At 40.7% G+C, this 17,983-nt stretch overlaps 1 protein-coding gene across 3 annotated transcripts in view; it reads right to left on the reverse strand.

The window, feature by feature from the left end:
* Positions 1-17,819, reverse strand: part of RAB22A (RAB22A, member RAS oncogene family) — a 53,455-nt gene extending 35,636 nt beyond the window's left edge. For all 3 annotated transcript variants that reach the window (XM_060033365.1, XM_060033364.1, XM_060033363.1), the window contains exons 1-2: positions 17,534-17,819; positions 16,443-16,522 (exon numbers count right to left, since the gene is read on the reverse strand). In XM_060033365.1, the coding sequence (XP_059889348.1) occupies positions 16,443-16,522; positions 17,534-17,569 (116 nt within the window). In that variant the 5' untranslated portion in view covers positions 17,570-17,819. The remainder of the gene's footprint in view (positions 1-16,442; positions 16,523-17,533) is intronic.
* Positions 17,820-17,983: the final 164 nt, after the last annotated feature.

Below are 17,983 nucleotides of genomic sequence, written 5' to 3' on the forward strand. Positions count from 1 at the left end.
AAGGCAGCACACATGAGTAGATATAATAAGCCTGCGTTTATATGGAGCTTAAAACACACATTTACTCTATTGTTATAGGTTAGGTTGACGATGGTCAGGCTGATGAGGCAGGGGTGGGTACACCAGGAAGGGAACTTTCTGGGGTAATGGAAATGTTCTATAGCTTGATGGCACTTAAACAAGTACAAGGCAAAAATGCACTGAACCGCACATTTTATTGTATGTAAATAAAAGCTCTATTTAAAAAAGATGAAATTAAAGACATTTTCAGACCCAAAAAACCCCCAGCACCAGAAGAGTACTGTAAAGGAGATATGAAACAGTGTTCTTCAGAATGAAATAAATAATCCCAGATGGAAGGTCTGAAACGCAGGCAGGGATGTAAAGCAACAGGAAGAGTAAACATGTGGAGAAAACTGACAGGAATGTTGACTGTATAACAATAATAAAGGTCCTATAAGGTCTAGAATTAAAATGCACTGTAAAAGCATAAAAGGCAGGAAACAGGGAAATTGGATTTGAGATCCTTGCATTGTGGGAATGTGGTGAAGGTAATTTATATTAGACTCAAAAGAGTCAAGGATGCGTAAGGTAATTGCTAGAGTAACAATTAAAGAACAATCAAAGAATGTATTTCCAAGGTAACAAAGGGGGAAATATGGCATTAAAAGCAAAACAAAACAAAATTCAACCCACAAGAGCACAGGACAGGGTAAATAAAAAGCAAAGTGTAAAATTGTAGTGTTTAAACATAAATACATCAGTAATTATATTAAAAGTAAAATAATTAAATACTCAAATTAAAAGTCAAAGCCAGGAGCTCTGAGCCCAGGCACGGTGGTGGTAGCCCGCACTGGGAGAATCCTCACCAGCCTGTCAAGCAGAAAACCAGTGCCGCTGGCTGCAGGATGGGGTTTGGGGCTCCCAGTGTGGCTGGAAATGCAGATGGGATGCCCTGGGAAGGAAGATGCTGCAGAGGGAGCCTCAAATCTATGCATCAAGTCCCCTCAGACCCACGGTGACTTTGAACCGCACATGTGCGGGGGAGACTCCAAAGACAGCGTGATGGAAGGCTGAGCAGGATTTCAGCTGCTGCCAACCGCGCGACAAAGAGTTGGAAGTCTGAATCCTGCCGACTTACAGGGGCCCAGTGAGCACCCTGAGTGAAAAGCCAGGTAGGCCATCCTTCAGAAGTAAAGACTGTGTCCCAGGAATAAGGATTTGCCATGAGGCTGAAGGCAACAATCCAACAGAACCATCCTAATAACAGAGTGTAAAAGCACGTTTCTCCAAGTTCAAGGTGATTAGCCCACAGTTCAACCTTCTGCCAAAACAAAACTCAGCACTGCGCAGAAGATAAGAGAATAGAAAATCCCTACAACATACCTCTGCAGCATTCAGTATACAATAGTAATTAAAGAAAAGCTACTACATATGCAAAGACATGTGACCCAAGGTCAAGAGAAAAAAGAGTAAATAGCAACAGATCCTGAGCTGATCCAGATGTTGGCACTAGCAGACATGTGCTTTAAAAGCTATTAGAAATATAATCAGGACTTAAAGACAAAGAGTCATATTGAGTGAACAGATAAGCTTACAAATATAAAAAACAAAGACTCTAGAATTAGACAGTATTTGAAGTGAAAAAAATATACTAGATGTGCTTAAAAGACAGAAGAAAGGATCAATCGAACTTAAAGACAGATCAACAGAAATAACGTGATCCTTAAAGAGAAAAAGATGGAAAACAAAGCAAAACAAAACCCAGGCCGCAGTCACCTGCGAGATAATATCCAACAGTTTAATACATGAGTGACTGGAATCCTGTAGGTGGAGCAAGAGAATGGGGTAGACAAAATATTTTAAAAAATACTGGTTGAAAATGTCCCAAACAATCATATTTCTAATCCAAGCAACTCAGTTACCCCAGAGTATATCAAGCACCTAGCACACAACAGTAAACTGCTGAAGACAAAAGATAAAGAGACCCTAGATAACTAATAAGAACGTGCTGTATAGCATAGGGATCTCTACTTAATACTCTGTAATGACCTATATGGGAAAAGAATCTAAAAAAGAGTGGGTATATGTATATGAATAATTGATTCACTTTGCTGTATAGCAGAAACGAATACAACATTGTAAAGCAATTATACTCCAATAAATATTAATTAAAAAAAAAGATAAAGAGATCTTAAAGCAGCCAGATGATAAAAACATATGCTACATACAGGGGAACAGTGCTACAGATGACGCCAGGCCGCTCAGCAGAAACCACGAAGGCCAGAATACAGTAGAATACTATACTCAAAATGCTGAAAGAAAACTATCTGTAATTACACCTCCAAGTGTGTACCTCTGACATCTTCACTCATCTCACCCATGGAACGTACAGCTTGGTGACTATAGTTAATAATATTGTACTGTATATTTGAAAGTTGTTGAGTAAATCCTAAATGTTCTCATAGCGAGAAAAAAAATTTTCTAACTATGTGTGGTGACTGGATGTTAACCACACTTATTGTGTAATCACTTCACAATATGGTCCCATATCAAATCATTATGCTGTACAAACAAAATACAAAAAGGGGGAAAAAAACCCCCAGAAATCCTTATCTAGCAAAAATATCCTTTAAAAGCGAGGATGTAATACAGACCTTTTCAGAGAAACAAAAACTGAGGGACTCTGTCACTAGTAGCCCTGAGATCCATGAGATGCTAAAACAGTTCTTTAGGCTGAAGGGAAATAACAACAGATGAAAACTCAATTCTACAGGAAGGAATGAAGAGCAATGGAAATGGTAATATGGGTGTAAAATAAAAAGAAATGAGTTTTGCATTTCCTCTTTTTTTCTACCCTGAATAATTACTCAAATCTCAGAATCACTTAAATTAGGTGGGCCAAGCAGGAAGGTACATGCAGCGGAGGGGTGGGGTGACCCAGGCTCACAGAGCCAGCGTGCAAGGTGAAGAGTGCATCAACAGCTCAATGTTATACTGTTTTATACCAAGCAGCCAGCTGTCTTTTAATGACATTCGGGGGATAAAAGTTGGTTGTCTTTTAATGTCTATTTACAGTAAAATAGCCATCATTAAAAACACACAAACAAACTTGAAACAGTCTCTAATTTAGAGAAAAGTTACCGGTACAGAAGTTATTTATCCTGAGCCATTTCAGAGTAAGTTGCCTCATTACCTCTGAACATTGGTGGACATTTCCTACAAACAAGACTATCTTCCTGCGCAAGCAGAATAAGATAATCAAAACTTGAAATTAACACCGACACATTACTACCATCTATTCTTCAGAGCCCATTTGAGTTCTGCCAATTGTCCTAATAACACCCTTTTTGGTACAACATCCACTTCAAAACACATGCTGTACTCAGCTGCCACGACTCTTCAGTCTCCTTCAGTCTGGGTTAGCTTCTCGGTCTTTCCTTGACTTTTTAAACTTTGAGACTTTTGAAGATTATATACCTGTCATTTTGTAAAGCGTTCCTCAATCCGAGTTTATCTGATGTTTACTCACAACATGATTAGATACAGTAAGGGTGATTAAACTTTTGAAATTCAATTAATGTAATTGTGGTAGTTACAACATGTGTTCATTTTTTGCCTTTTGATACTCCTTCCTTCAAGAGTGGAGCTTAATTCCATACCCTGCGAGTCTGGGATGGGCTTAGTAACTCCCTTCTAAGGCGTCATAAAAATACTACAGATTCTTCCTTGCTCTCCCTTGGGTCACCTGCCCTGGGGAAAGTTAGCTGTCCTTTTGTGAGGACACTCACGCAGCCCCATGGAGAGGCCCACATGGTGAAGATCTGAGGAACTGAGGCCTCCAGTCAACAGCCATGTGAGTGTGCTATCTTGGAAGCAGATCCTTCAACCCCAGCCAAGCTTTCAAATGACTGCAGCCCTGACTTGACTGGGACATCTTGACTGCAACACCACAGAAGACTGAGCCAAAACGGTATCAGCTAAGCCACTCTGATTTCTGATCCACAGAAAATGTGGATAATAAATGTTTGTTGTTTCAAGCCGCTAAGTGTTGGGATAATTTGTTACTTAGCAATTGATAATGAACACAGTTATCCACCACATTAACAGAAAAAAGGAGGTAACAAACCATACTGTCATCTAAATAGATGCAGAAAAGTATTAAGACAGAATTCAAGACCCATTCTTGATTTAAAAGAACTTTCAGCAAACTAGAAAAAGAAGGAAGCTTCCTTATCTTAATAATGGGCACCCTACAACTAACATCATACTTAATAGTATAATGTTGAATGTTTTTCCACTAAGATTGGGAAAAGGCAAGGATGTTGGTCACCACTTTTATTCAATATGGTACCGGAGGTCCTAGCCAATGCAGCAAGATATGGAAAAAATTAAAAGGAAAGGAAGAAACTGACTTTATTTTCAGACAACATAATCATGCATGTAAAAAAACCCTAAGGACTCTACAAGATAGCTATCAGAATAAATGAATTTAACAGGATTAAAGTATATAAGGTCAATATAAGAAAATCAATGGTATTTCTATATACAGGTACAAACAATTGTAAATAAAATAAAAAATTACAATTCCATTTACAATAGTTTAAAAAACATTAATATTTAGGAAAAATTTTTAACAAAAATACTCTTAAGACTCCTGAACTAAAAACTACAAAACAACGCAGAGACAAATTAAAGAAGACCTAAGTAAATGGAGAAAGGCACCATGTTCACGGATCAGAAGACTCAGTATTATAATTTATTAAGATGCCAATGCTACTCAATGGGGAAAGGAAAGTCTTTCAACAAATGATGCTGGGACAACTGGATAATCACATGGGAAAATAATGACTCTTACCTCTACCTCACAGAATACAGAAAAATTAATTTGAGATGGATCAAAGAACTAAAAGTAAGGCTAAAACTATGATGAAAACATAGGAGAACATCTCTGAGAACTTGGGGCAAGCAGCGCTTGTTTAGAGAGGACCAAAAAAGCATGAACCCAAGAAGACAAAACTGATAACATGGCCTTCATTGAAATTAAAACTCCTCATTAAGAAAATGAAAAGGCAAGCCACAGAATGGAAGAAAATATTCACAATAAATATACCTGACAAGAGAGTTCTATTTGTAATATGTAAAGAATTTCTACAAGTCTGTAAGAAATAAGGCAAAAACTCCCAGTAAAAATGGGCAAAAGACCTGAGTACTGACTTCATAAGAGATATATGAATGACAAATACACACAAGAAAAATGCTTAACATTATTAGTCATCTGGGAAATGCAGACTAAAAGCACAATGAGATACCATTTTATATCCACTAGAATAACTGAAGTTAAAAAGACAAATGCTGGTGAGGATGTAGGGCAACTGGACTTCTATACCTTGCGGGTGGGAGGGTAAAATGATACAACCACTTTGGACAACTCTTTGGCAACTTCGTACTAAGTTATACATGCACCTATCCTATGAACTACAAGTTCTATTCCTAGTTATTTACCCAAAGGAAATGAAAACCTATGTGTACAAAAAGAGTTTTAAAAGAATTTTCACAGCACCTATATTCATAGTAGCCCAAAATTAATGGGTAAACAAACTGTGATCTATTCATATAAGAGAATATTAGTCACCAATTAAAAAAAGGGACTATGATACATGCAACAACATGGTTGAATCTCCAAAACATCGTTTTATGGGGAAGAAACAGGACACCAAAGAGTGTCTTCTGTATTATTTCATTTACATGAAATGCAAGAACAGGCAAATTAATCCATAGTGATTGAGGTCAGCACAGTGGTCACTTGTGAGGAGTGGGACTCACAGAAACAACCTTCTGAGGTGATGAGAATTTCTGGATCTTGATTAAGTGGTGGTTATATGGAATGTATTTTATCAAATTCAAATCATAAGCTGCTTACAAGAAACCCACTTTAAACAGAAAGATACAGAAAGGTTAGAAACAAAAGGATGAGACAAAGTTGCACCATGCAAATACTGACCAAAGGAAATAGTCTTGTTATATTAAGACACAATTTGACCTCAAGGCAAAATGCATTCCCAGAGCTAAAGAGTACATTTCAGAATGTTAGAAGGTTTGTATTATCAGTAAGATACAAAATTCCAGATTTGTAAGTACTTACTGTAGCTACAAAACAGATAAAGTGAAACTGACAGAACAAAAAGGATAATCAGACAAATACACAAGCATAGTGGGAGATTTTTAACCCACTAAGTCTCTTAGTAACTGATGGATTTGGGTAGACCAAAAAACCAGAAGAAATGAACACGATTAATAAACCTGACCTAATTCCACTCAAAGAACATGACAAATAACAGTTGCAAAGTATACAATCTTTTCAAACACATATGAAACATTTACCAAAATCAACATATACTGGGTAAATTGCAAATTGCATCAGAAATTAAAGGATTTAAATATGTTCTCTGACCTCAATACAATTATGCCAGTAATCACTAAAAAAAGTTAACTAGAAAATTTCCCTATATTTGTAAATCAACAAACACATATCTAAATGACACTTGGATCAAAGGTGAAATCATAATAAAAATCAGAAAATATTTTGAAATGGATGACAATGAAATGATGGTATACACAAACTTGGATCCAGCAAAAGCCATGGCTAAGGTATTAAAACATAAGGAATACAAGTGAAAATAAGGACTGAAAATCAGTTATATAATCATTTCTTTCAAGGAGTTAGAAAAAGAACTGCACATTGAACAGAACAGAAACTATAAAGATAGGAGCAGGAATTAATGAAAAAAGAGAAATACTGCAGAGTTGACCAAAGGTAAAACTAATATCAGAAATGTAAAAGAGATATATGTAAAATGTAAAAAGTATAAAATCTTAACACCTTTATGCCAATAAATTGGGAAAAGTCTATGAAAATAGTGAAAATCCTTAAAAAAACCCCCAAACAAACCACAATCTATCAAAATCAATACAAGAAGAAATAGAAAATCTGAAAATGAATAATGTTACAACTGTGAAAGAAATTGAGGGACTTCCCTGGTGGCACAGTGGTTAAGGACTCCACGTTCCCAATGCAGGGGGCTTGGGTTCGATCCCTGGTCAGGGAACTAGACCCTACATGCATGCTGCAACTAAGAGTTTGCATGCTGCAACTAAGAGTTCGCATGCCACAACTAAGGAGCTGATGAGCTGCAACTAAGGAGCCCACCTGCCACAACTGAGGAGTCCATGTGCCGCAACTAAGGATTTGGCAAGTTGCAACTAAGAAGCCCACTGGCTGCAACTAAGGAGCTCACTGGCCACAACTAAGGAGCACACATGCCACAACTAAGGAGCCAGCAAGCTGCAACTGAGACCTGGCGCAACCAAATAAAAAAAAAAAAATTATTTAAAAAAAAAAGAAAGAAATTGACTCATTAAACTATATTATACAAGGACAACTTGAAGCCCACATACATTTTACTAATCATTTAAAGAAGAAATAAGAGCAATTTTACACAAACTCTTCCATAGAAGAGCTTCTCAACTAGCTTTATAAGGGAAGTAAAACCTTCATACCAAATCTGACGTGTACATTATAGAAAGTAATATTACATGACAATCTTACTCAAAGGTCCTAAAACATACACAAAGGTCCTAAAAAAACACAGTAAACTAAAGCCAGTGATATGTAAAAAGAAAAATATATTAGAATCTAAGTGGATTTACTCCATGAAAATTCAACAATGTTATTTACCACATTAACATCATAAAAGAATAATTACAGGATCAGGCCAATAAATGTAGAAAAATATTTTGGTAAATTCCACACTTATTCATGTTAAAAAAAACACAAAACTCCAGCATGATAAAAAGAAGGACACTCTGTAATGTGATAAGGTGTATGTACAAAAACCTTATAGCAAACATATTTAATGGTATGATAGAGAAAGGTTTCCTGCTAAGATTCAAATAAGATAAGAATACCCAGTATGACCATTTCTATTCAACACAGTACTGCAGATCCGTACTCAACTCAACAAAAGATACAAAAAGTTTAAGTTTTAGAAATAAAGCTATTTCAAAGCAATACCATTTAGCACATTGACAGCAGAAAACTGCACTGAAACATCAAACCCCTTGGATTAAATCTAACAAAAGATATGCAAGTCCACTACACAGAAAAGCAGAAAAAAATGCTCAGAAAAAATAAAGAAGCCTAACAAATGGAAGAATGATCTATGTGCATATATTGAAGATGCAGTATCATACAGATGTCATTTCTCTCCAAACCAATCTATAAATTCAATGGAATGTCAATCAAAAACACAGTGGGGATTAGTGTGTTGGTGTGTGTGAAAACAGATAACACTAATGTTTATATGGAAATGTAACAGGCCAAGAACAGCCAAGAAGTTACCGAAGAATAAAATAGAACTACTCATACTACTGGACATTAAGACTTATTACAAAGATACTGGATTTAACAAACTGTGACACGGGCACAAGGAAACAGAAAAAAGACTAACAGTCTCTTTAAAAGATCACTGACTAAGGCAAAAAATAAGTGTATTGTGGACTTTATGAGATGCAGAAATAAAATATATGACAATAATAACACAAAGGATGAGCGAGGGGAAATGAAAGTATACTCTTGTAAGGAGGTTCTCATACTATACGTGAAACCGTGTATTATTTGAAGGTAGGCTGACAAATTAAAGACGTATATTGCAAATCCTAGCACAACCACTAAAATAATAGAAGAGGTACAGCTAACAAGCCACTAGTGGAGATAAAATGGAACCATTAGTATGGGCAGTAGAAAAATACAGCAAGATGGTAGATTTAAACCAAACCATATTGATAGTTACAAAAAATAAAAATGGTCTAAACCAGTACTATACAACAAAGCCTTCTACAATGAGAACTTGAAAGGTAGCTAGTGTGACTGAGGAACTGAATTTTAAATTTTAACTTAAGTTCAGATAGCCACATGCAGCTACTGTATTAGACAGTACAAGTGTAAACACTCCAAATAAAAGGCAGGACCCATAATGCTGGCTGCAAGAAACTCACTTTGTTTATTTTATTTTATTTTTTTGCGGTACGCGGGCCTCTCACTGTTGTGGCCTCTCCCGTTGCGGAGCACAGGCTCCGGACGCGCAGGCTCAGCGGCCATGGCCCACGGGCCCAGCCACTCCGCGGCATGTGGGATCTTCCCGGACCGGGGCACGAACCCGCATCCCCTGCCTCGGCAAGGGGACTCTCAACCACTGCGCCACCAGGGAAGCCCGAAACTCACTTTAAATATATATAGGTTAAATGTAAATGGATGGGAAAAGATATGCAAACACTAACCAACAGAGAGCTGAAGAGCCTGTATTCATATGAGACCAAGTAGAATTCAGAATCAGGACGTTACCAGGGAAAAAGAGGGACATTTCATGATAGTGAAGGGGTCAAGTGATCAAGAAAAATAACAATGCTACATGTAGGTAAACTCAATAATAGCTTCAAAACATCAACAAAAACTGATCAAACTAAAAACAGAACTAGACAAATCTTCAATTAGGGTTGGATTTCAGACACTCCTTTCACGTCAAATAAGGGGAAAAAAATATCAGTAAGGATACAAAGGAGAGGAACAGTGCTGTTAGCCAAGCTGATAATTTAACATTTACAGAACACACCACACAACAGTAGCAGAATACATTCTTTTCTGGTACACATGGAACATTCATGAAGGCCACATTCTAGGCCATAAAACAAATGTCAAATGTAAAAGGTTTGAAATAATAATGAGTATGTTCTCTGACTACAACGGATTTAAACTACAATTCAGTACTAATTTAAAATATCTGGAAAAATTCCCAAATAACTGTAAGTTAGAAAACATACTTCCAACAACTAACAGGTCAAACAAGTCACAAGGGAAAGAAATACTTTGAACTAAATGAAAATGAAAACACAACATATCAAAATCTGTGGGATTCACTCAAACAAGTACTTACAGGGAAATTTATAGTTCTAACTGTATAAATTGCATATATAAAAAAAGCCTTAAAAATCAATATTATAAACTTCCACCTTAAAAAACTAAAAAGGAAGAAGTTAGGCCAAAATAAGCAAAGGAAGGAAAAAATGAAGATAAAAGCAAAAATCAATGACAAGGAAAAGAGTGAAATATTAATGAAATAAACTGATTCTTTAAGAAGACCATTAAAATCGCTAAACTTATAGCTGGACAGATCCTAATGACATTAAAAAGATAACAGAGGAATATCATGAACAACTTCATGCCAATAAATTAAAAAACAGATACAATGGACAAATTCTTTGAAAGACACAAACTACGAAAGCTTACTCAGGAAGAAACGAATAGGCCCATATCTATTAAAGAAGCTGAATTGGTAGCTAAATTTTTCTGACAAAGAAAACTCCTTGCTCAGATGGCTTCATCCATTGATCAAATGGATATAATTTATGAATTATACCAAACTTTTAAGGAAGAAATACCAATTCTACATCAACTCTTCCAAAAAAGTAGAAGAGGAAAAAAACACTTCCCAACTTAATTTTATGAGGCCATGATACGAAAACTAGAGAAACATATTACACAAAACTACAGATCAATATCCATCATGAACATGGAGGCAAAAATGCTTAGCAAAATCTTAGTAAATAAAATTCAGTAATGTATTAAAAAATTCATATTAACCAAGTGAAATGTATCCGAGGAATGCAATGTTGGCTTAATATTTTAGTATCAATTGTTGTAATTCACTATTTTAAGACTGAAAAAGAAAAAGCACAAGAACAGTTCAAAAGATGAAAAAAACCACCTGGCAAAATTCAACACAATTCTTGATAAAAAAGATCTCATTGATTTAGGGGTAGACGATAACATTCTCAACATGATAGTGGGCACCTATAAAAAGAACCTAGAGCCTAGATGTCTAACTTAATGGAAAAGACCGAATGCTTCCCCCACCAAGATTAGGAATAAGGAAAGGATGTCTGTTCTTACCACTTCTCACAGTACTGGAGGTCCTGGCTCATGTGCTAAGGCAGGTAAGAGAAATAAAAGGCATACAGATTGGAAAGAAAGAAATAAAATTGCCTATTACAGATGGCATGATTGTGCACCTAAGAAAATCCCAAGGAATCTATTAAAAAGGTGCCTGAACTAACTGAATTTAGCCAAGTCACACAACACAAGGTCCACATGTAAAAATCCATTTTATGTATATATTAGTAACAAACAATTGAAATTTAAAAATTCCATATAATCTCTGTGACAGAAAGCTTATCCGTGGTTGCCTGGAGCCAGTGGTAGGGGTGGGGGTGAGTACAGGACGGGACAGAAAGGGACAGTTTGGAGTGAGGAAGTCTGGAGCCAGTGGTAGGGGTGGGGATGAATACAGGACAGGGCAGAAAGGGACAGTTTGGAGTGAGGAAGTCTGGAGCCAGTGGTAGGGGTGGGGATGAATACAGGACGGGGCAGAAAGGGACAGTCTGGAGTGAGGAAGTCTGGAGCCAGTGGTAGGGGTGAGGGTGAATACAGGACGGGGCAGAAAGGGACAGTTTGGAGTGAGGAAGTGTTCTACATCTTGACTGCAGTGGTGATCTCACAGATGTATAAATCTGTCAGAATTCACCAACATATTCACTAAAAATGGGTGCATTTTATTGCATGTAAACTATACTTCAGTAAAGTCAATTAAAAACACAGATCAATGGGATATAATAAAAAATCCAGGGGCTTCCCTGGTGGCGCAGTGGTTGAGAGTCCGCCTGCCGATGCAGGGGACAGGGATTCGTGCCCCGGTCCGGGAAGATCCCACATGCCGCGGAGCGGCTGGGCCCATGAGCTGTGGCCGCTGAGCCTGTGCGTCCGGAGCCTGTGCTCCCCCACAACAGTGAGAGGCCCACGTACCGCAAAAAAAAAAAAAAAAAAAAAAAAAATCCATAAAAAGTGAGCTATAAATACAGATGCTCAATTTATGACAATCACAGCTCAGCATAGAACACTGAATTATGGTCTAAAAAGCAAAAAACGGATGAGGATTACTGGATAACCCTGTTGGAATTAAAAAAAAAAAAAGTCAAAATGCCCCAAAACTTAACGTTTATTTTACATCTCATCCAGAAATTAATTCCAGGTAAAATTTAAATCTCAATCTGAAAAGTGAAACAAAATTTCTATAGGATAACAGGAGAGTATTTTCATGACCTTGGTAAATCGAAGTTTATTAAAAGGACATAAAAAGCACTAACCATAAAGAGAAAGATTGATCAAATGGATATATTAAAAGTAACAACTCTTCATTAAAAGATCCTTTCAGAGAGTGAAAACCTTAGTCACAGAGTGCGAGAAAATATCTGCAATGCTCAGAACCAACGAATGACTAGTATCCGGAATACGTACGCAACACCTACAAATCAATAAGGATATGACTGACGACCCAATAGAAAAATGAACAAGATTCTCAAACAGGCAACATACCAAATGACCAATAAACATATGAAAATGTGTTCAATAGCTTTAGTCATATGGGAAACAGAAATTAAAACCAGAATGAGGTACTACCGCCCACCCTCCAACACAGCTAAAATTTGAGACTGATAATACCAAATGTTGTAGCTGATATGGAGCAACCGGAACTCCCAAACACTGCTGGTAGGAATGTAAATTGGCGCAATACTTTACAAGGTAGCTACTAGAGTTAAGATACATATTCCTTCTGACTCAGGAATTCCACTGCCAATTGCCAAAGAAATTCCATACATATGGGCACAAAAGACACGTACGAAAACGTTCATAGCAAAATTATTTGTAATAGCCTCAGACTAGAAACAACCACAATCTCCAACAGCAGAATAACCTGTGGTATATTTATCCAATGAGTTACTTACTATACAGAGATGAAAAAGAAAAAACTATTATTACATGAAATGACATAGATGAATCTCACAAGGTTTGAATAAAATAAGCAGATACAAAACAATACCTCATGGTCTAGTTCCATTTAAATAAAGTCTAAAAAAACACTATAGTGTTAGAGGCTTATTAAAAAATAACAGTTGCTAAGAGATAACAAATGCTTACCATATGCCAAGTATCATTCTAACTAATTTTTATGTGTTTAACTCAATTTTCACAACTCTATAATGAGATGCAACTTATTCTCCCAAATGTGCAAATTTAGTCACAAAGAGGTTAAATAATTTGCTCAAGGACACACAGCGACTACGTGTTAGACCTGGAATGTGAAGGCAGCTAGCCTGGCTTGAGAGCCCGCATTCTAAACGCTACATTGACGCTCAGTGGTAGTGCTTTACTGGAAAGATGGAGGGAGGGCAAATGAGCAGAGGGAGGTGGGAGAAGTAGGATGACTAATTCCCGTCTCTCAAGAAAACAATCAGTAGATAATGCCTAAAGTTGGGTGATGGGGTGGGGGAGAAGAGAGAAGGGATCAAGAATTAGCAGTATATGCATGTTATGAAAAAATCTGGAGGGAAGATCAGAAAAAACCAGCTAAACAACATCACAACAGTAGTTGCCTCTAGGGAGTGAGTCAGAGTGGACCAGGGGACTGTTATACTTAACCTATAAGCCTTACTGTTACAGAAAAAAAACACATGCACATTACTTCGATAAAAATAATTTTTAAAGCTTTAAAAAGATGTAAATATTTTTAAAAACAACAATGCTATCATGTATTGAGCCCCAGTGTCCCTGGCATTTAGCTAAACATTTTATATACAGTATTTCACGGAATTCCCCTAGCAATACGGAATTGGTGCCAGTATTACTATTATTTTGCGATGGGGAAACGGATTCAGGGTTAACTAGCTGGCAGGTGGCAGAGTCCATGCTGGAACCACCACGAGGGAAGATGAAGGTCTAGAAGTCAACAAAGAACAGGTATGGAAGGATATTCAGGAGGAGCCCTGGACAGGAGCTGGTGACTCATGCTGGCTTCAGGGAGGGGAGGGGACATTAGGAGGGGGATCTGAGAAGGATGCCCAGGTTGCTGGCTTGGGTACCTGAGGACATGTTGGTCCTTTTCTCTTCCGCAAGGTCCACGGAAAGAGGAGCAGAGGGCCAAGCCTCTGATGGGGAGTTTATGAGCTCAGTCACAAATACGTAGAGCCCTTACTGTCTGGGAAAGGCACTGCTCGGAGGAGGACGCAGTGTGGGGAAGACCAAACATGTATGAACTCAGCGTGGGGGTGGGGAGAAGACTGAGGGGGATGGTCACGGACCCAGGGAGAGAAAGAACATCTGGGGCCTGGCCCTGCTGCCTGTCCAGCCTCCGGGCCACCCATCCAATGTGCCCTGTCCCCCACCCTCACAGCTCCTGCTGTCCCCCGTGCTACTCACTGCCCTCAACACCACCGATCATTACCTTCCACTCTTCAAAAACTGTTTTTCGAAATACAGTCCACTCATCTTTCAATACTGAAATGTCAGGGCTTCCAAGCGCCTCACGCCCTCACTGTTCCCCTCAGGAACCAGTCACGCCCTTGGGCCTGGGTGAGGCTCCTGCTACAGGCTCTCACAGGTGCTCCACATTCCTCCTTTGGAGCACAGAAAATGGTCAAAGAAATCACTTCCTGTACTTTAGTTACAGAATATGTCTCTGTCCTTCTAGGAGAGGTTCATGAGGGCAGGAGAGGCTGGCAGACTTTTTCTGAAAAGGTCCAAATAGTAAATACTTTCAGCTTTGCAGGCCACAGGGTCTTAGTCACAACTATTCAACTCTGCCATTGTAGCCCGAAAGCGGTGCAGACAACATATGAATGAACGGGTGTGACGTGTCATGGCATCATTTGATCTGTAAAGTCAAGAGGTGGCCACATGGCCACGGTTTGCTGAGCCCTGGTCTAAATCGCCAGCCCCCAGCCTAGCATCCGGCACACAGCAGGCACTCAGTGAATGAAGAAAGAAAGCAAAAAGCCGTTGCGTTGGCAATGAGATGGAAACAGGTGCTGAGGGGAGGTGGTTTCAGTGGGACGGTGGAGTGGGATGGAGACAGCAGGGGGCTGAGGAGAAGCAGCAGCTGAGGAAGCAGGAAGTCCTCTTTCCGGAGCCCTCCGTTTGCCCGGCAGGTTTGGGGGACGGCCCTGTCTTCGGGGAGCGTGACTGCAGGCTCCGACAGGAAGGCAGGGCTGGGGAAGGAAGGGGAGAAGGCAGGGCTCCAGAGCTCAGGTGTGTGTGGGGTTGGTCCTGAAGGAGGAGGACACCTGCTGAGGACAGAGGAACAAGGACGGTGGAAGGGACGAGGGGGAAGCCTCGGATCATCTTCCCCGCGAGACGTGCGCCTGGACCACCTGGTGAAGAGAGTGGGGCTCGGGGAGGTGAAGAACCCCAGCGCCTGTGGGGCTGCGAGGGCTGGCCACCCAGGACAGGGCCACAGGCCTCCACCTTCCCTCTCCTCTGGTGGGACAGCACTGCTAACTAGGCTGGCGTTTGGGTTTTTAGTGCTGCCTAGTGTGAGGTGTGTCACTCACTGAGTCACCAGCACGACCTGCTATCACTTCCTGTCCCTTCACTTTCCCATGCGGGCAGTGACAGGCAGGCCCAGGGGAGGATGAGTTCACACTTCAAACATGTAGACGTACCCAGTTCTTTCTTGAAGGGTATTGAAAGGCATTTTCATTCCAGAGGATTAGTGGCTGTTTCATCTTGGTGCGTTCAAGTGTGTCTGTGTATGCTGTAAGGTATCTCCCGATTAGGCAGAACGGAATTTTTCTTTAATGGAAGAAACCCCTCGACTGGGGCTTCGCATAGTCGCTATCTAGTCTTACAAGCACGACAAAGTATTAACACCCACGAAACACAACTTCTCACAGAGAAAGTATTAATATTATGATATTTAAACAGCCTGAAAAGTTTTCTCACAGAGTCGAAAACCGACAGCCAGTCAATTTCACTTATTCTAAGACCCAGATACCCGGAAAAAAGCTTCCATTTTGACATTAATTTGTTAATTCTTTACTGCTACTGGAACGTGTAGGTAGCAGTGCTGGAACGTGTGAGAAAGGTTTGGACCCCAAACTATTTTTTACGAAGAACTAAAGCCACGTAAAATATCTTTTAGGTGACATGCCGGGGGAAATAAAAGTATTAGGGCCTGTTTTCTTCTGCCTTATTTCAAGGTGTAATTGCTGTTACTATTCATAGATTGAAGGCTCTATGTATATTCTAACAAGTAAAACTTTAATTCATACTTTCATTTGGAGGTTTTCATTCCTCACAAATCAAAAGACAATTTTCCTAAAACACATCAATCCTCACTCCACCATTTCAAGTTCTTCTAGAGATGATGGGAACCACTGTCTCCAAATTCACTAGAGTTTAAAATGGGGATGCCTAATCCCTGTAACACAGCCTTTATTTGAACGGACTTTCCAATACACCTTTAGATGCACATTCAATAAACTTGATCTCTTACCCTATTGTTGGGTTGATATTCGGATCAAAACTGTCCTCCACGAACCGCCACACAATACTTGATTTACCTACACCTGTATCCTGAAAGAGAATGAGAGGTGAAGAAGAAAAAGTTTTACCTGCTTGCGTACACCAAAAACTACCTTGTGCCCTATGTTCAGGATTTTGGGAAAATCATTCCACATAGGTAAATTTTAGAAGTTAAGAAACACAAAAAGGTTTTCATAAAAATTCAGTGGAGTAACCAGGAGATTTCAAAATGTATTGTAGGAGAGGGGTTCCAAGTTTTTAAGAGACAGGATCTTCTGAAAGATCCAAAGTTTCTGCTTACTGTCCAAAGTGACAAACTCACTTGCTTTATAATAAGTCTACGTGAACTATGAACTCCTGAACTACTTCTGAGTAATCCCTGATAAATCCTAGCCCCACCCTATCTAGGAAGGGCGAAGACTAGTTATTGAAACCTTTTTCAGTCTTTAAGGCAGCAACTCAGGCAAGAGAGCATCAATTTCAGAAAGTATGCTCTGAAATAGCAAGGTTGCCTCGACAAGTCAGGAAGCTGAAGCTTCAAACTAGTCTTTGGGGCTTCCTGATTTGAATGTCCCCCGCCCGCCCCAAGGAAAGTAACTCTGTGAGAAGGGTCAGAGGTATCCCACAAGTTCAAAAACACCAAGCAGACGGCACAGGAGACTACTGCTGCTCGTAAAACCTAAAGACCTGTTACTGGCTGTACTTCGCAAGACTTGGCCAACTCCTAACTAGTACCTGGAGAAGCTATTTAAGAGCTGCTCTTAACCCAGATGCAACGGAGAGGCAGGGAGGGCTCTTCACCCTTTGAGGGGCGGGAAGAGACCCTGGGTTCCAGGGAGGGACGAGGGGAAAGGTCCCTCCCGCCAGCAAAACCTTCAGGATTGTGCGGCCAGGTGGGCGGGACAGCCTGGGGGGGGAGGGGGGCTGGAAGGAGGGTCCCGGGGCAGGTAGGCGGCGTTCCGCACTGAGACTGAGAGAAGGGGCAAACGGGACGTGGGCACGCCCGGGTCCCCGGCCCGCCCGGCCTCCCGCGGCCCTCCCAGCCGGCCCGCCGCCACTCACCCCCAGCAGACACACTTTGAGCTCCCTCAGCGCCATGGCCTGGGAGCCAGGGGAGCGGGCCCGCCGCCGCCCTAAGTTGAGAAGGGAGAGGCCCGGCCCAGCACGAGCATCCCCCAGCGCCGCCGCGGCACGGCCTAGCCCCGGCCGCGGGGCGCGTATAGGCGGCGGCCGCCCGTTCGCCGGTGTTCGGCCTGGCCCGTCCGTCACCAGCCGTGCGGGACCCGCCTCAGCAGCCGGGACGGTGCCGCGGGTTCCCGAGCGCCACCGCTGCCGCCATCTTGGGACGCCAGCCGGGTCACCTGACCTCCCCGCCCACCTCGGCAGCCACCTTCGCCGCGAGGGCGGGGCCGGCTAGCGCCGCGAGGCTCGAGGCGGGGGGCGGGGCCGCAGACGAGGGGCGGGATCCGAAGCCAGATACCCCCGCCTCTCTCCCTCTGGCCCCGCCCCTCG

Source organism: Delphinus delphis, chromosome 15 (assembly GCF_949987515.2).
Source record: "Delphinus delphis chromosome 15, mDelDel1.2, whole genome shotgun sequence".
Classification (NCBI taxonomy): domain Eukaryota; kingdom Metazoa; phylum Chordata; class Mammalia; order Artiodactyla; family Delphinidae; genus Delphinus; species Delphinus delphis.